This window comes from Taurulus bubalis (assembly GCF_910589615.1).
Source record: "Taurulus bubalis genome assembly, chromosome: 15".
NCBI classification, from domain to species: Eukaryota; Metazoa; Chordata; class Actinopteri; order Perciformes; family Cottidae; genus Taurulus; species Taurulus bubalis.
Genome location: NC_136603.1, coordinates 12820954 through 12840156, shown reverse-complemented (window position 1 = coordinate 12840156; position 19203 = coordinate 12820954). Strand labels below are relative to the sequence as shown.

Here is a 19203-nt window from a genome sequence, read left to right as displayed (position 1 = left end):
TTAAAATACACCCGTTAAAACAGCTTCTTAAAAGTCATATGTAGATACAGCATGACAGTATTATTTTACTTACTAAATATATTTATATATATTTTTTTTTTTTCCCAGATGAAGGGTTTTAATAACTGACAAAGGCAAGTATGACATTGATGAGTACTTTGACATAACCAATATCCCTGCTCTCACACGGTGGAGAGAAACAGTAGAGAAAGTCAGTAATAGTTGTGTAGTGCTCAAAAATTGGCAACAGCAAACAAAAAGAGACACAAATCAGTGTGTTTATATTTTATTCACATATGTTACATTTTGCATTAAATGTCCAAGTCATACTTTCTGGTCAAACCCAGAAAGTTTGAGTCAGCACCTACAGTAATGTACTGTATTCTCTCTTCAGTCATACAGGAGAACACACAAGAGCTTTCAGTTACAATTTACACCCATTACTTATTGGCTATTTGGTTGCGGTCATTTACAAAGTGGGGACAGCAAAATAAAGAAGAGAGGAAAAACTCAGTAAACAGAGAAGCAGAATGCATGAATTCAAGAGGAAGGTTGTTCTAGCGCTAACTTGTTCCTTAAAGATCCCTTGATACAGCACAAAGTGGCCCAGCATTTCAAAACCAGACGTCATCGATATCAGCAGTGTGCTGTTCACTCGAAAAAAATATGTTGCAGGCACAGCTGGATAAATTTCCTCTCTTCCAAGAAAAAATATGATCAAAAAATGAAGTAGCCAACTTAACGAATGGTGGCTTAAAGGATGTCATGCACAATGTACTCAAATCTGATAATCTTGTTATGTTGGAATGCAACTATAAATCACAACTAGATGATGCACGAGTAAGGGATAGTCATCACAATAAACGCTCTGTACTGTAGTTAGGACTCAACAATCAAAAGCATGAAAGGAAAAAACTTATTTTGTCATCACAGGCAGGCGAAGAGTATTGACATTTCTTCTCAAAAGCAACTTGAATGTCACTGAATTTCACAGAGTTTTGTATCTTGAGAAAACTTTGACAGAAGCAATCAAATATTTCTGCTGTCATGATGTTCAGCAATGACTTTTCCTTAAAAATGTCGGCTACTTAAATTCTTTTGACTGCAGGTTTTTGTGGAGTGATGACAAAGAATTGATCATTCATTGACAGGTTGTAGCTTCAGCTGTGTTAAGAGTTGGTATTAGAGTTTCTTATCAGAACCAACCAGAAACAAAAAGAGCTTTACAATTGGGCAGGACACTAAGATCTGTAGTGAGCGCTTTGGGGTGACCGCATACCTCCTTAAACATTAAAGTGAGTCAACATTCCAAGCCATCTCCAATAAACTCAAAGCACAAACTTAGAAAGAAAAAAAAAAGTTAAAATGACTTACTTGAACAACGAGCAGCAGCAGCATTTATTTAAATATCTAAAATGTATTTTAACAGCAAACACAAAATAAATTCCTGAGGATGGATTGCAACTAGACCCATAAAAAGAGCCTTTGCTTGTTTGCAAAAAAACTCTAGTGTGTTGATGGGTGGACTTGTCCTGCCTACCCTCACATGTCAGCAGATAATGAGTGCACATTGCAATAACATCGCTACACTCATCAGGAGCCTGAAACTCATGCCAGCACAGCAGAGCACATTTCGATAAATAAAAAGGGATATGAATTAACATCATTGTAAATGTTGCAAAAAGTAATCAAACTTTGCAGGGACATTCAGCACTTGATTTCTTTTCTTTTTTTAAATTCGAATAAATATGAAGGGCTTCAAAACCCTGTTCCACACCAATTGAATTTCTGGGCAAAGTTGTGCTTTTTTTACTTTGATCTTACCGAATTTAGATTTTTCCTGTTGAAAACCACACAACAAATCACTTAAAACACACACACACACACACACACACACACACACACACACACGTGTTAATCTTTAGGCATGATTGTACACCAAACTTCACATAAACCAAGGCTGTGGCAGCAATACCCTCACTGGGATGTTTGTGTTGATCACGTTAAGAGTTCCCGAATATTTTGATCGAGGCAGACACATAAAAAAAAAAAAAAAACTTCTCCGTCACGCGTTGCTGTTTTCAATGGACTGGAAGATCTTAGAGTCCATTATAGTGAGGGCCCCAGCGCTTATTGATGTGATCAAAGGTGTGTGAACCCCACTGTTGCTCCAACACTCGATACCTCTCTTCACACAAGAAGAGCGGTTTGCCACGGCTAGAGAAAAGCCAGAGGGGAAACAAGTGTGAGAACTGTGTTTTATCTGCAGCAACAAGTATTTAAAAAGGTGAGAAGATTTTGAGAAAACTGTGTGTTCGTACTTGAAAACTTAAAAGTACTCAAAAAAAAGAAGAAGTCTGTATGCAAGAAATCATGATGTTAAAATAATTCATGTTATTTGTAGTGTGCTGTTTCTATACACTATTGTCCCACAATGCAATGCATAAAGAACAGTATAGAATTATGAAAAATATTTAACTGTATATAGTGAACTGCGTAATACTCTGTGGCATTTATGATGTACCGTAAATCGCGGTCCTCTTCTCCGTGGGCATCGAGGTAAACAGAACCCCACAGGCAGAAACGATGTCCACGGATGATAATGATGACCGAGGCATTTATCAGGAGAAAGATGCCTGTAGCTGCGCCACAATGCTGGGAGTGCTGTCAAAAAAAAGATAAAAAAAATCATCATCAGGACACTGGCTATGTAAATTAATCTTGCAATGAGGTATACAATAAGTCATTTTGTGAAACCTATAAATTAGGATATGTTGTCATTCACATGGAATAGAAAGAAGAAGAAAAAAAACATAACAATAAGGCCCTGATTTTGAAGCCCTAAGGAACTTACCAGAACACATTCACAGATACCCTGCTGTTTGCAGCACACGCCTTTGAGACAGACGAAGGCGCCACAAACAAGGCAGAGAGCGGGGTCTTTCGGCACCTTTTTGCAGGCTCTGCAGGCCTTCCTGTGATAGTACTGGAAGATGATATTGTAGTTGTCGGGTAGCTTCAGAAGGCGGGGGGCTGTCCACTGAGGTTCCTGGACAAGCATGTTCTTCAGAGGAGAAGAAATACAGAAGTATGTTAAAAACACTGAAATCAGGCCATTCATATATTATGTACTGCAGTCAGTTCATCTTCAAACTTTTCCCCAAACTTTCAATAAAGACACTGGCTTCTTACAAGAGATATTTTCTAAAGCAGAAAAATCTGACTGCACTGAATAAAATTAATTCACCAAGTTTCAACTTTTTATTATGCCCTTCGGCTCTAAGATGTAATAATAAATAACATATTTTAAGTATTGGCAACCTAAATTGACATGCAAGACACTCTACATTTTCACAAAATGATGAACAACATTCAAGGATACTGAAATTCTGGAGGACGAGGGCATAAGACACATGGCTAGTTATGCTAGTCATTCTCCTCAGAGACCCTTCACAGCTGTGGACCTTGTCAACCAAGGTTGAAACTCATTTCAAAGTGTCAATAGCACTTGAGGTACATGAATCGTTTACAGGACATCAAGTTCAAAATACATGGTTTGAATATTGAATTGTACAGAAAGTATTCACACTTTCTTTGAAACTCCAGAAGCTCAAATTCTCATTCGACTACATGCTGATATTTTTCTGAATTCAAACCCATGCTGCACAATGAAAACAGTATTAGAAGGAATTGTAAAATATATAAAATAATTAAAATGATGTGATGTATATTGTTTTTTCCCCTCTGGTCTGAAATTCACACACATACCAATGACTGATCACCCTGCATCTGGGAGAGGCCTGTGACCTCAGCGCACCACTGTGTCACCAAGCCAAAGGCGCTGACCGCCCACCTCAGACATGAGGCACTCTGCACGATGCTGGAGGGCTGAGGGGCCGAGGGTAAGAGCCCCAAACACACAGCCAAGGACGTGAACTCCTCCCCCTCCTGAGAACACACAAACAGAAGAAAACAACTGGTGAGGTCACTCTCTTTGCTTTCACCAACACCTTTGATTCATGAGTCAAGTCAAACGGATCCAAGCTCGAGTCAACCTGATGAGCTGTTTGTCGTGTTTCTTGTATTGAGACATCAACCATGCTGGTTTCATGTCAAAATCATGAGAAATTTAACAACAATGGAGACAAGATGAGTCAAAATATCGACCAGTCTTGCTGCAAAGATACAATGTTGATTGTAAAACATACCAGGCAGGTAGTTAGGTCGTCGCCGTAGAGGTGATGCTGCAGGAGGCATGAGAGACGCAGGAAGGGCAGACATAACTGCTGAAGGCTGAACTCAATAGACTGTGGAGACCACACACTGGAGCTCAGCTGGGGAGGGAAATAACAGAAGCACTTGATCAATAACCAGCCAACAGCTTGCTGATAACACCGTGATAGATATCTCCCCTGGAGATTAGTGGAGACATTAGACCCCTGTTTTTCATGGTAATGGCCATTTCATTGTTCAAAAGAAAATGAAAAAGAGCCGAGCAAAGACAAGACTGAGGGGAGAGGGAGCACCGCCTCGAAGGCAGTAACGTTCTGAAGCCTGTAACAGTCATTTTAGTGCCTCACCATTGATGTTTCTTCAGTGTTCACCGTGTAGACACTCTTGTCCTTAGAGAGCTCACTGATGACGTGACTGAGCAGCGCTTCAAAAGACGTCTCAGCGTTTGCAACATTCTGTGGCAGAAAAGCAAAACATTGGCACAATATTAAAATCAGACATTCAACACGATTTGCACTTTAATCTATCAATTTCACGTATGAAGTATTTTGTCGCCGTCTATAAATAAAATTAAAAAAACTCCAACGCTTGATCTATGTATGAAAAAAGCCTTTCATGTGTAGGAGGAGGAGGACGGAAAAACCTGGTGCACCTGCAAAATTAGGTATTAAAATTAGCTCCAACTGAAGAAGCCATGACAAATATCAGCAGTCCAAATTAGCCCTACTTCTTGTAAGGCATGCACCACTTATTTATTGAGTCACTTAGTCACCCCTTTGAATGATTTCACAGATGGACACCTGCTGTTTCCTGCAGAAAACATTTATCATAGCCCAAAGGGAATCCAAAATAAATGAGACAACCACGTCACCCTTAACCAAGGACAAAGACACATAGAAGGAATACAAATGGCCATGGCCTCATCAATCTATTCTCAGAGTAGAATGTCACAATATATATTGGAAATCAGAACGCTTCACTTGTGCATCTTCCTTCCTGGTATAAAATGTGCACAGTAAAAATAGAATGACTTATGCAGAATAAGCAACGGGCAATAATTCTTTCCTTACAATATAATATCTGATAAGTGGTTGAGACATTACTGAATGCTTGTTCTAATACAAATTCAACCGGTTTGGCGAGTATTTTATATAGAGGAAAAGCTGCATGCATTTATTAAGCTGGAGGTGGTAGAATATAAAACAGCAGTCTTATCTCGGCTGCTGTACTTTGTCATAGATTTATAGGCGAGGAATTTAAAATCCATAGATTTCCTCCCACTAGGCTCTGATCTTTATTCAGACTGCATCTTCTTTAACAACTTCAATTTAATTACAATGGCGTTCAACCAAATATGGATGCCATCCTCATTATGGATTTGAAATCCATCTTAATGGCAGCTTGTGAATGCTTGGACTGCTGTTGATGACAATGTAGGTGGAAGATACTAATCCAAACCTCCATTATGGCTGGAAACACCCTAAAGAGGAGGGTTTCAGCCATTTGTCTTTTGACATTCAAGCCAGCTACTCACTAATACAGATTTAATAAACTGAAGACAGATAGCCAATTAATGCAATACTCTCCAGCAATCACACTTTCCAAGATAATGAAGATCGACTGTTTAACTCATGTAAATGAAACCAAAAGGGGTTCAATTCATCTCAATACTAAGTCATAGACCAATTCGAGGAACAATCAGAGGACACAACTGGTTCAACAAGCAGGGGATACAAGAAGACTTTCAGCACCCTTTGAAAATGTTGCCCTGCAGGGTTGAAACTGCACAGAGAGCAAAAAAGTGTTCTCCTGACACTATTAGAGCAGATCTAAAAGGTTTTATTCTGCTGGGCTGTGCCATTATCTTTACAGTATGACCTTCTTATTCGAACATTATATAGTTAAGTTTAACAAACCGATGAGAAATATACAGAGATTTACCGACTACAGAGACAATCTACACAAGAAGCAAAAGGAAAACCAACAAATAAACAAGAAATAATTACAAGCTCAATAAAAGAGTAAATATTAATACAAGGGTGACTATTTCCTAGTCTACATCCTTTAGGAGGAAGAAATAAAGGGAAAATACCTACTCTATGGATACTGGAAAATAAGGGGAATACTTTTTCGCACCAGCATGTCATTATGAATCAGGCTCATGTGACCTCACTTTTACCTTCTTGAGTGCTCCAGATGTGCTCCAGGCCTGCCTTTCTTCTGGGCTGAACTTAGTTGAGACTGCAGCCAAAGCCTGGGAGAACTGCAGGTTGTACAGCATCTTCACCACACATGTAAAGTGCTCTACACAGGGAGAGAAGGTGACACTGATTATAGAAACCGAGCCACGTGAAAACATAAACAGAAGTGGAGAAGCACAATTTACACAGATGAATTAAGACGGAATTAATGTATTAGGACTTAATGTATAACATTACTTGAATATGTAAATGTAAAAGATCTTCCTGCATAAAGAAAGCCGGCTGGCAGCTATTCACAGGGCCATTGTTTTTCTCAGTTCTGCATAGACAGCCTCACTGAACAGTCGATAAGTGCAGAATAATTAGCAGAGCATTTCAGGAGGAAAATGTAGGCTGAAAGATATTTAAATTTGGTTTAAAAGTACACAAAGAGTGCCATTTGTTTTCTTCTCCAGCAAATGGCTACTGACAGCTCCACAGTCCTGCTCAAGAAAACTGTTAGAGCCGACTTAAAAAGGTAGAACTAAAAAAGGAGGCCATCCCTTTAGAGCCATTAAGAACAAATGATCCCTCAGGGACTGATCATGCCTCAACCTCTCGATTTTTCCAAAAAGAAAAAGAAATGCGGTTAACAATGATATGCTCCGTGCTGTGAAACACCACCTTGAGAATCGTAACAAATTCCAATTCATGATTTTAACTAAAATGTTAACTGCTTCAACCCAAAGCTGCAATTTCCAATAAAGTCCCTTTTAACAATTATTCCAAATTGCAACACTTCTCTTGTTAAATAAGCCTGCAGTGTGTTGGTCCAGGTCTTTGGGTGGCCCTCCGCCTTTTCTCGTGAAGTACCAACATAGAGATGAGGCGACAGGCCACAAGATGAAGGGCACGCAAAGGAGGTGCAGCCCTCCCATCACCAGGGTTGTCTCTCTCTGATCCTCACGGCCAAATAACGGCAACAGGAGCATAGATAAGAGACGTGAAATGTTTCTTTCCAGCACTCAGCACTGATTACTACAGATAATGGGGCTGCCCTTGTGGAGCAGCCACTGAGACACTCACTACTCTTGTAGCCTCATGATGCAGACATAGGAACTGTACCTTTTCGCAGAGGCTGTGGCATTGTTAGCACAAAGATAATCAGGAGGGATGCGACATCTCGAAACAGCATGGGTACCTCAGGTCTCTCTTCTTCAAAGCCACTGCAAGACATACAAAAGAGCATTCAATGAGTCAAATAGCTACTGTGATGGGGGGAAAAGCAATACATGCATTTATTCATGAGCTAAAACCAATAAGGCCACACAAATTGTGAAATACAAGTACTCTCTTCAATTACGCCATTATAACTATGGTTAATACGGGCTGTGCTACTTTTTACATAAGGCCCTTTCAGACATGCAACTAATTACGTTAATGTGATAATAATTTAACATGTTGTCTACTCCGTCTCTCTCTCAAATATCATGTGAGCACTGTCTCTTTCCGTGAATGTCCTATTCACTGTGTGAATAAAGCCCTCAGAAACGTTCATGTCAGAATCCTAAAAAGCCATCACTTTAAATGCTTGATTAAAAGGCGGTGATGTATTGCTGAAATGGACTTCTAAAAAGGTCTTGGCATGTAGATCGTTTGAAATTTGCTGAACAAATACATAGCATGAAAAGGCCCGTTCCTTGCATTCCCCAAACAACTTCCTTAATGTAGCCCTGGTTAAATTTGCACATTGTGTGCCATCTCCATTTAAATGTCTTCTTGTTCTGGTGACAATTTAGTGAGGTTCCAATCTCCACTCTATTCTTGAAAGGCCTCGGGGGGCTTTGAATGAGAGGAACTGCACTAAAAGAATAATACCTTCCATTACCAAAGCACTCACCAGTTAATGCCACGGTGCATTGGAGGAAAGCCTTAGAGGACAGAGTGCTCAACCCTGCTAAGACCACTACATACAAACTATATTCTCACGCCGTAAAACCTTGATGCATACCTCTCTGGTTCATCCAACAGAAATAAGGCAAGAGCAATGTTTGGATCTATGTAGAAACATTTCTCTTTGTCCTATTTAACGAGGCCATATCAGGTTGGCTGCCTAAGGGTGTCAATGATAGTGCTCCCTCCTGAAACTCTATCAACGTATTTTTAAACACCAAATGGCTCCTCTGAGCATACTGTATGGCTGTGAGCCCTTGAATAGTAACAGGTGTAGAAGCTGTCGCACTACACAAACAGGGAGGAAAGGTTGTTCAAGCTCATTTCGTATTGTTAAGTGCTGCTAGTAGCTTTTTTCTTCTTCCCCACAATCAATCCTGACAACCAAACACATTTGTGCATGAAACATGTCCTGACATACAGTAGCGATTCAAGACAGAAAAAGAAAGTGTGCGAGGTAGAAACCATTTCTTTTGTGTTTTTTTAAATACAAGTTTCCGTTGACGCTAGGTGGACAGCTGGGAGCCGAGATGCCGTGACGACACAGCGTTGTTGTGGTGCAGTTGTTCTCAGTACAGTGAATTTGACAGGGTCGTTTTGCTTTCTGTGGAGTGCCCGGTAATTTGCCAGATGCAGCAATTATTGGTATCTATGGAAACCACAAATGGTCCCTTTTCTGTTTTTAGCTCTTCTTTGTGTGGAGGAAAGGCTGCTGGGGGCTGGACAAAATTGTGGCGTTTAGAGAGGGGACAAAGTGGCCCTTTGATTGCATGTTTATGTGAGGAAGGAAAAGCGTGAGGGAAATTAGAGACTGGGGGGGTATGACAAATGTATGAACAGATTTATAGATTTACTGTTCGCAGAGGTACTTTATAGAGAAAGTCACTCACTCTGCCTCTCTGATTTGTGTAACCTGAGTCAGCTTAGTCCAGGGATTGTAGGCTGAATCAATGCTGTACAGCCGCATGTGCATGGCCAGCACATGGAACAGCTGATCTGAAAGAAAGGAGGAAAAACAAAAAACACATCATGCTCATGTTCCTGACAAGGTCTGGCATGAACAAAACCAGCAAGTGTCTGTTTATCTCAGTGTCCACAAGCAGCAACCAGTGCTGATCGAATGATGAGCGCAGTGGACTTGAACTGACTGCAGGCTGATGGTTTGGCTCCGATAAAACCAGGTCAGGCCGGATGAATACATGGTAGTGCTTGATAGCCTTGAGCAAATCTTTGGTCAGGTCACACCTGTTCATTGTGAAACTAATGGAACATGAGACCCCGCACACACGCACACACACACCTTTTAACAGTAGGACATTTCACAGCCTCGATTGTCTTTGTCCAGAGCAAACAAGTAACAACATTTACGACATTACAGCAAACCGCAACATGGGCAAAAGGCTATTTTAGATGTTAAGTAATCAATCCAAAGTGAAGACATGTTCTTATCTTTCTTATTATTCTTAAAAAACTACAACAATGTATTCTTATTTTGAACTCAATCCAAGTCCTCTAAAAGCCAGAAATTGAAAGAGCAACAGATATAAATCCCATATGAACCGTGCTTGAAACCAGCACCACTAAACTAACTCGTCAATCTTCTGTATAGCCAAACGTCTTTTCAATAAGCAACACTAATCCTATTTGATTTTGTTTTACAGGGAATTATGATGCTGTAATGCAGCAAAGTGCTTCAAATAATCAGCTCTGCAATTTGACTTTAGTGAATTGTCCATTCTTGGAGCAACACTGCCCTCCACAGGTGAACAAAGATACGGCATAAAGAAAGCATAGAGCAGTCCTTTGTTGCATCCCATTTGTCCTCACTACGGCTCGTTTCCTCTCTCCCCTCACTACCACACAGGAATTAACCTGGATGAAGGACGGGAGATATAGGAAACGAGAAATAAAGGAGATGAATAAAATGCATGTCATAAAGATGCAATATGTAGATGTATACAGGCTTATTTCAAGCTTCAGGTCCAATATGGGATATTGTAGCGAAGCCAATTTAAATTTAAAATAAAAATATACCCCTTTTCCCTATTATTAGCATGCATATGCATGTTTTCACAGGAAAAGCCGCTATGAATAGATTCCCATTGCCAGTATAGATGAGTATGCATTTCTGTTTTCTTTTCCCGGTGCGTCATGTTCAATGTCACAAACGGAGCGGAAAACAGGATTAGTAAACAGTTAAAATGTTTTATGTTGTTGGAACAGTGTGGTGGCTTTAAGGAGCGCATATAACAGAGGAACTTCTCACTCTAGTTTGGTTGAAATAACCCCTTAATTAACAGATTTAGAGTTGATTACTGTTGGAACAGTGGCAGATAAACCAAGATGGTTTTGAGCAGTTATATTTTGTCCGTCCAGTTTGAATGTAGTGTTATGACAATCAGCGAGATAAAATCACTGCTGTCTGGCTGGAGTCTGTTGGCTTCGAGGAGAGCATATTAATTGCATGTTTTGGGCGTTAATTAATTATAATAATTTTCCAGATTCCAGGGTGTCATGTTTTTATTACTGCGATTGGAGCTGGAGCAGATAAATACCTGTGACTACTGCAGAGTCACTTGTCCCAGGAATTAATGCTTAATTAATGATTGCACCCGTTCCCACTAAAGACAACAGTCAGATGTTAGTAGGTGTTAGTGGGTTTTTGGTCCACTGGGAAAGTGGGAATAGAGGAGCTTTCTCAGATAGACCAGTGTTGTAACCTTTTATAAAATGTTTTCACACGCCACAACAAATCTGCTTTGAGAAAGTTGCTAAAAAGCAAACAAGTCAACTGTAAGACGCCGGGAGGACACCAAAAAAAAGATAAGATAGTAAAGCAAAACAGAGGACATTTGTAGAGTAATGAAAGGTGTTCTCTGTGCCAGACCAAATGAAAAGTCCATAAAAGTCATTTCATTATTTAAACCCATGTTTCCTAACCGATTAATCGAATTGTCTTCCACGAGAACGGCCTACACTAGATAATGTTTAAGAACTTGTACCACCATCATACACTTTTTCACTGAAGACCATAATAACATTGCATTTGGATGAGTGTTCACTTTTTGTGGCAGGTAATTGCATGGGTCCTCTCAGGGCATATGATCAGACAGTGGCCTACATGTAAAGTCATATCAACCACACAAAACATAGGGGGGTTAAATAATACAAATACAGCTGTCAGCACTCACCAAGCACTGCTGGTCTGCACAACTGAGAGCGACATGTTCAACATGCCCTTTAACTCCCGACACAGTAGCAGCCACATGGTCCTCAAGATTAATTCAAATGTTTGCAGTTAAGTAAACCAAGGGCATGCTATTTGGAGGCTGACTCTCCAGAGTGGATTTAGCCCATTTCAAGGGAATTGCAGGCAGCTTGCCCCGTGGTCCATCGTATCCTCATCACTTGAACTGAAGCAGTGCCTCCTGGGAAACAGGCTTAGGAACCCCATGAGCTCTCAGTTAGCACACGTTTGCCGTTTTCCTTCAAATCCATTTCCCTAAGATGAACGAACACTAATGTACTGCAACTGAGTAAATTTGGCCGTCAGCATGGCTACGTGGTTAATGTAGCTCAAAAATGGCAAACCTCCAATGTGAAATCTCTTTTCAGCCACTCAAGGTTGACAGGCCGTTTCAGTGCAGCAGCCCCAACTTTCGGTGAATAATTAAACAAACAGAAAATGGGGTGCAGATTGTATAACAAACTTATTTCTGACGCCTTCATAGGCACTATCTATTGCATTATCCCAGCCTGCATCCAAACATTTATGCCCGTGGTTGATGCTTGGCTTTGAGGAACTAAGATCAGTTTTCATCCCCTCGACACATGCCCTTGTCAACTTTGACACAATCAACTAAAACAGCACTTGACCCATTTGTCTGCTTCAATAACCTTGACTGCTCCCAACAGCTCACCTGGGACAGCATCTATCCTTGCCTGTCGCTGCTAATCGACCATTTGTTTGTTTATTTTTCTTTTAATGGTTCAGCTGTTACACGGAAGAAAGGGTTTGATCTCAAGTCAGACACATTATTACACAGAGGCTCATGGGAAATGATGCAGCCATCCGCAATAACACGTCACTATCATTGCCAAACTAAACATGGCAAAGCATTAAACTACCATTTTTATTCAAACAGCAGTGAAAACACTGCAGCTCATTGAAAACTAACAGAAAAGTTAACCAGTCAAAGATCTACATGAAGAAAAAAAAAAAAAAAAAAAAAAAAAAAAGGACAAATGAAAATATTCCCCTTGAAAAAAAACACATCAGACTTAACTCATTGCATATTAGCAAATGTATAAGACTCAGAGGAGATCATGTATGGAGAGATATCAAAGAGGTTTAGGAGTACTCACTGAGACATGAGCGTTTGGCAGATGCACTGGCCCCTCCAGAACATAAATTCCCTCCCCGGTGCACAAGTTCCAACTCCAGGTTGGTCCTGAGGAGACAGAGCCATGACTTTTGTTAGGGAGCAGGTACGCATATAACAACAGTCTCACTCTCTCACACACACACACACACACACACACACACTCTATGTATGGAGTATATTTCACAATCAGTAAAGGTGGGGTGTTCAAACGCCACCCCACACAAGGACAGTTTAGAACCCACGTTCACCACAGACACAAATCAGACGTGCACGAGAACCAAGATTAAAATGTGTTGGCCATTTCTAACAGAAAAAAAGTTAACTAGACATTGGTGACATTACTTTGAAGCTTAATATTCAAACTTGCCATCACCTATTATATTTACTTCAAGTTAGTTATACTAAATTTCACGCTAAATTAATGAATATCAATATTTCAGCCAACATATGCGAGTGCATTAAATAGCAGAATTAGTGTAGTTAATATTTGTTATATATATAGATGTTTATTTATTGCAAGCGTGAGAGAGAGGATAAAGGTATGCGTGTCATCATATTCAGCTTTTGGTTACGTAGGCTGCCTTTTTTTACCAGTTTGATTTGGAAGATGAAAGACGCTGCCTAGTCAAGCCATTTGCTGCGCCTGTTTTGAAGCAGCAATTCCGTATCAAGTAAATGACAGCTTTCCAAGACTGATTTTACACACGCTGAACTATTAGCATAAAAGCTGTTTCAACCACAGTTCATGCATAATCCCCAATGTGCATTTCCCATGCATATCCAAACACATTTCACTCCTGAATCTTAATTCCCCAATACCAAAACAGTGAAAAATAAACTAAAAGCTCTAACAAAGTACATAGATGGTGGAAAAAGATAGGCATTATTAAAATAAGACTGATCTGGGCCCGTTTTCATCTCGCCACTGGCCATTTCTTTGTATGGGCCAGGGAGGCGGGGGCAAATCCTTGGGTTTCCTGGGAGAAAAAGCAATTTCACATAGATAATGCAGCCACGGTGAAGCTCCATCTGGCTTTTGCTGATAAGAGTGCCCCTGTGACAAAGGAATTTTCCACTCCTCAGGCAATTTGCGCTGTTCATTGAACTTCAGAGCGCCAACAGGCACCCAGACACACTTAGGGGATCTTTCTGTTCAGGGTGGAGGGCTGAGGGAACCACAGCGCTGGGTGGGCTAAAGGTCTGGATGGTTGTGCTCCGGGAAGGGCAGCGTTTCTCGAATGGTAGTGTTCAGAAGTAAGAGACTCCAAGGTGAACTGAAGGCAAGCCAATCCTCCGACCTGTGACTAGCTCGTTGAGAAGATACATATACCTGAGAAAGGACTGTAATTGGTTTTCAAGATTATGTTTCTGGCCTTTTCGGGTGGGGGGAAGGTGACATGCCAAAATCAAAGTGGGACATCGTAGTTCCGTCATACAGTATGCCGTCTTAGACCAATAGCTCACCCCAAGATGCTCCACAAAAATGCAATATAAAAAGGAGCTGTGTGAAGGACCACTTATGACCAGTGGTCCTAAAATTCAGCTAGTGGAAGTGAAATAAATCCATACTCGGACCTAATAAGTGAAGATAGAGTAAGAGTCAATACCATTTTACTGCAGTGTATAAAGACAAAGCTGCTAATGCTAAGGGTGCTGTTCTTGTTCAACACATCCAGGACCAATGCAGCAGCATAATGACAAGTATGAAGAAAAGTCAACACCTTCACAGACCACTGAACGAGTTTGAAACGCAAAGCAATCAATAGATTCAGTGCAAGTGCTATGCAACAACTGCAGTATTGAATTTCAGTTCAATTTCAAAGCACCTTTCTGGATTAAAATGCAAAGTAAGACCGACACCGAGAGAGGAAACTACTGTCTTTTTGCTTGGACAATCATCGTTATTGAAGCTGAGGAACTGGCATTAAGAGAGAAGAGAAAGAGCAGGCAGACGTTCGGCTCGCTGGTCTCAACTGTCAGTTGTGTGCAAGCATCTGTGTAAAGCTGTGTGAGGTGGTGCAGAAAGAGGACTGCAGACACAGAGGTCAGTAGACACAGTAGATCATTGGCTGTGACCTTCTCTATGTCTCCTCCAAATGTGCCACACATATCAGACACAAGATGCACAGGTATTTTTAGTAGTAAAACAAGCATCAGCCATCAAGCACTTTAAAAGTACATAGGTAACAACACAAAGAAACAAGCACTTAAAAACAAATCTATATTTTAAAGTTTTTTGTTTGTCTGTTTTTAAGAGCTGCACTGAGGTAAATTCCTATCAACATAGCAATGAAGCACTGAATTTAAGATGCCATTGCTTTTAACTCTGACAACCAACGCACACACATACAACAACTTCTGAGGTCGTATTTGGTCAGTTTCCGGGAAAAGGAAAGGGATAAAGTAAAGTCGATTATGTTTGAAAGGGCAATATTCAGCCCATCCACACTGCACTGCGGAGCTGGCTCAAAGGACATCAAATCACCACGATACACGTGCATGTACACGTACACACAGTCTCGCTGTCCTTTGGCTCTTCAACCAAAATAAAAGATCAAATGTACAACCTCACATAAGTGATTACATCACCTCCAAGAACAACAAGTAGAGAATTACATTTAGTGTAAAATTGACATAATCCTCATAAAGGATATACACTATATATACATATTTGTTATATTGTTTCATACTTTCTCTTGCTTTATCATACATTTAATTTTTCACTGTGTTCATTGTTATGCACCAAAAGACAAATGATGTGCATGTGCAAATGTACTTGGCAATAAAACTGTCTCTGATTCTTCCATGAAACTCGGTCCTCACCTTGCCACAGAGTACATGAAGAGGAAATCATTGTCAGGGGAGCTAGGGTTCTTGCCATAGTCCATGTATTTCTTCTGGGTGGTATTCTTGATGTCTTTAATAACCAGCTCCATTTCTTTACTAAAGTTGGATTCTGTCTAAAAAAAAACAACAACAGAGAAATGAAGTCAAAAAAATGTCTTGAATACATTGAAACATTTGTATGTACTGGCACAAGAAAATGCATGATGTAGGAAACAGAGACTGACTTAGAACTACTGTATGTCTACAACCTTCTTGTGATGTTAAACAGTGTGTTAATAAACATATCCATCAGCAGGGGATTAGTCACAATGTATCTTTCCTTCCTTTGCTTTCTTGTTCTTTATCCCCCCCCATCAGCAGTTTAGACTGCAGTTTGGGATATTTGATACAATGAGCTTATAAAGCATCCACATTTCCCAAATATCTGCCTTACAAAGACACTGCACAGTGTAATACAGCAGCAAACAATCATAGGAATTGTCCATTTGTAACTTTCACTGAAGCAGTTTCCAGCATTTCTGGAAATATAATGACATCCATCCATATAGTTACAGAATTGTGCCGCTTGTAGTTATTGACATGTCAGCAATACCAGGCACTTTGAATTCTCCAAAAGAAGAAAAGTCTCTTAAACAGAACAGCCCTGTTTCAATCTGCATCAAAGATTAACACACCCGACAATTCGGGAGTAGGCAGATTGTGATTGTAATTACTAGAAACAGTCTATATTGCCAACAATTAGTAATGAGTTGATAGTATCGTAAAAATTAGGATACTTTTAATAAAACTCCTTGTATTATTGTAACACTTACTGGAAAAGGGCCAAGTTTCTCCTGAAGATCTTCCACCTCTTTGACGAGCACAAACGTCTTCTTGTTTGTGGGCGTGTGCCAGGCACCAGCCTCGGTGCCCCGCCCGGGGCGGCAGGGAAGAACGCTATTGGCAAACTGTCGACACAGTGGGCACGTAAATTCACCCTTGTCAACAGAGAAACCCTGGAGGACCTGGTCATTCTGGAAAGACACATTAAAGTTTTTAGTTTAGATTGCGTGGGTCACATTTAACTTCAAAGAGACAACTGGCACGGGACGTTTTATAAGTGAAACGCCGGACTGAACTATTTCTGAAAATGTGAGCCCAAATCTTTAGTTCATACAGCATCTACACAAGGAAACAACTAAACCAGTGGATCTAGGGCTTCAATTATTTTTATTATTGCTGAAATTGTGTCTAGCCAAAGGTAAAAAAGAAATGCAAAGGTATTACATTTCGCAACAAACAGATGAGTAAGACACTTCCCATATTTAAGGAGCTCTCTTCAGTTTTGTATGTTCACTTGACTCATGACATCAATAATTAATCAATTGTTATTTTTTTTCTGTCAAATAGTTACTGTAATTAGATGACTAATCATGTCATGCTGTCAAGCTTTCTCTTACCCTCAAAGACTCCATGTATGACTTGTGGCAATCTATATGCAAGGTGTGTCCACAGGTCTGAACGTAGACGCCGCCGTCCCAACCTATTGACACCGACTGCAGACAAGAACTCTGCAGAAAAATCACATCCGTTAGGGCACGCAAATATGTCTTTGAACGTTCAACCTCATGGACCTTTTGTATATATAGTGCTGCTGATAAATAAATACTTATTTTAAAGTTTGAAATAACCAACTACAATGAACACCCTATTGATGAGGTATTTTCAATCAAGCATCTTTTAACGGCCTATTAGACTTTTTATTAGATCATGTCCAATTTAACTTGTGTCATCATTGTTCCTTTGGACTTGTATTGCAAGCTGATCAATAGTCAACAAATGAAAGCAGCTCGGTCAAAGCAATTTTCAATGAAACTTTTTATTGTTGACAATGAGATATTTTTCTGGAAATTCTGCCTACTGGTGTATTCATTTGTATTCTATAACAAGGACCATCTAACATCCTACAGTCTTTTAAAAGAGATGTCAGCAGATGCTCACATTGCTGACTCGCAGTATAAACTTAATGTCAAGAAATCCAAACAGACAGGATGAAAGACTGCTGCTGAAGCTGTTATTTAACATAAATCTATATTTACAATCGTGCTCCAAGTGCTTTCAGCCTATTCCTCTCCTGTATAAAGTAGCCAATATTTCGTGAGACACGTACATCTTTGAAGAACCGCTGCATGAGCGTGAGCCTGATATCATGAGCCACTCCACACGTGTCCGCAGCATAGATGTGCTCTTCATCACTAGTTGGTAGCTTCTTAGCCTCTTTGCTTTGGCAGCGGTGCCCGAGCACTGAAAGACAATCACAGATGTCAGTGATGAATTACGATGATGATTAATCTATTCAACGCATTCAGTAATTATTTAAAAAAAATTCAAGGATAGGGATTGTCATTACACGATTGATAATTTGTGGATTGATCATTTAGAGAAAAAAAAAAAAAGTAAACGACGACCATCACAATTCCCCAAAGCAAAAGGTGCCGTCGATAGGAGTTTTGGTTTAAAAGGCAAACACAGATTTAAAATTGTCATGTGTGGTCGTTTAATTTGTAGTCCCAGTAAAAGAATGTATCCTGTGTAGGTTATTCATTTCACCATCTGAGAATGAAAGGGGAGGATGCTGGGACATGCTGTACCTGAGGATGCTTGGAGGAGAACGACTAGGCCAGTGGGTCTATCTTCGGTGGACGGTCCGCTTTGGCCACAGATCACGCAGTCATAAAGAAACTCAGACTCCATCACTTCAGACGCTCCTAGGTCCATGGCTGCCTCAGTCTCAGGGGATTCTAGCACAAAAACAAGTACAAATCTTAAATTTACAAAAGCTTCCCTTCAAAAATGTTCAAAGTCATAAACATGAAATGGGGATACACTGCAACAGCTGAAGTCAATAATTACTAAATCCTGAAAAGGCAATTTTGAGTGAATACTGAGAACTTATTCAATGATCTGTATGCATTCAACTGTGTGAAAAACTAAAACACTCAGAGGTGATGTGGTCTGAAAGGCCACATACCAGGCCAATATACCACATTCAGTTACACAACACTGCTTTCTAATTTACACTGAAAATAACCAATTGTAAGAAAACACTTCTGACTTAGATATGTTGGTGTAATTCCTGTGGGTGGTTTTCTTACTCCAGGCAGTCATGGGAAGAAAAATTAAGTACGTTATGTCTATCAATACAGGGCACAGACGTAAATTCACTCTGCATGATTGGCACAGCACTAGAAATGAATCGCTCATGTAAAATTACTCTCAAATGTTAAGAACCTTGTTCAATTTGAGCAGTAAATATTGGGGACAAATGTCAAGCTGTGTAGGAAAATGATTTATTGCTTTTTGAAAGAATATGTTCTCAAGAGAGGTCACGGTGTTCCTGGGGAAATTAAAGCAGCATTAGATGTCAACAACACCACAGCAGCTTTAGCCCCAGGCCAACCCAGTAACCGGAGTCAACCTCACACACACACACACACACACACACACACACACACACACACACACACACACACACACACACACACACACACACACACACACACACACACACACACACACACACACACACACACACACACACACACACACACACACACACACACTAA

The 19203-nt window shown here is 40.2% G+C and overlaps 1 protein-coding gene across 1 annotated transcript in view; it reads right to left on the bottom strand.

The window, feature by feature from the left end:
• Positions 1 to 278: 278 nt before the first annotated feature.
• Positions 279 to 19203, bottom strand: part of ubr3 (ubiquitin protein ligase E3 component n-recognin 3) — a gene marked incomplete at its 5' end in the record, with an annotated part of 35864 nt that continues 16939 nt past the window's right edge. Inside the window, 15 exons of the mRNA XM_079231189.1 lie at positions 279 to 2217; positions 2525 to 2664; positions 2855 to 3064; positions 3769 to 3948; positions 4209 to 4334; positions 4581 to 4688; positions 6413 to 6537; positions 7539 to 7639; positions 9257 to 9362; positions 12732 to 12817; positions 15575 to 15711; positions 16411 to 16611; positions 17038 to 17148; positions 17748 to 17881; positions 18229 to 18378. Coding sequence (XP_079087315.1) covers positions 2100 to 2217; positions 2525 to 2664; positions 2855 to 3064; positions 3769 to 3948; positions 4209 to 4334; positions 4581 to 4688; positions 6413 to 6537; positions 7539 to 7639; positions 9257 to 9362; positions 12732 to 12817; positions 15575 to 15711; positions 16411 to 16611; positions 17038 to 17148; positions 17748 to 17881; positions 18229 to 18378 — 2033 coding nt within the window. The 3' untranslated portion in view covers positions 279 to 2099. The remainder of the gene's footprint in view (positions 2218 to 2524; positions 2665 to 2854; positions 3065 to 3768; positions 3949 to 4208; positions 4335 to 4580; positions 4689 to 6412; positions 6538 to 7538; positions 7640 to 9256; positions 9363 to 12731; positions 12818 to 15574; positions 15712 to 16410; positions 16612 to 17037; positions 17149 to 17747; positions 17882 to 18228; positions 18379 to 19203) is intronic.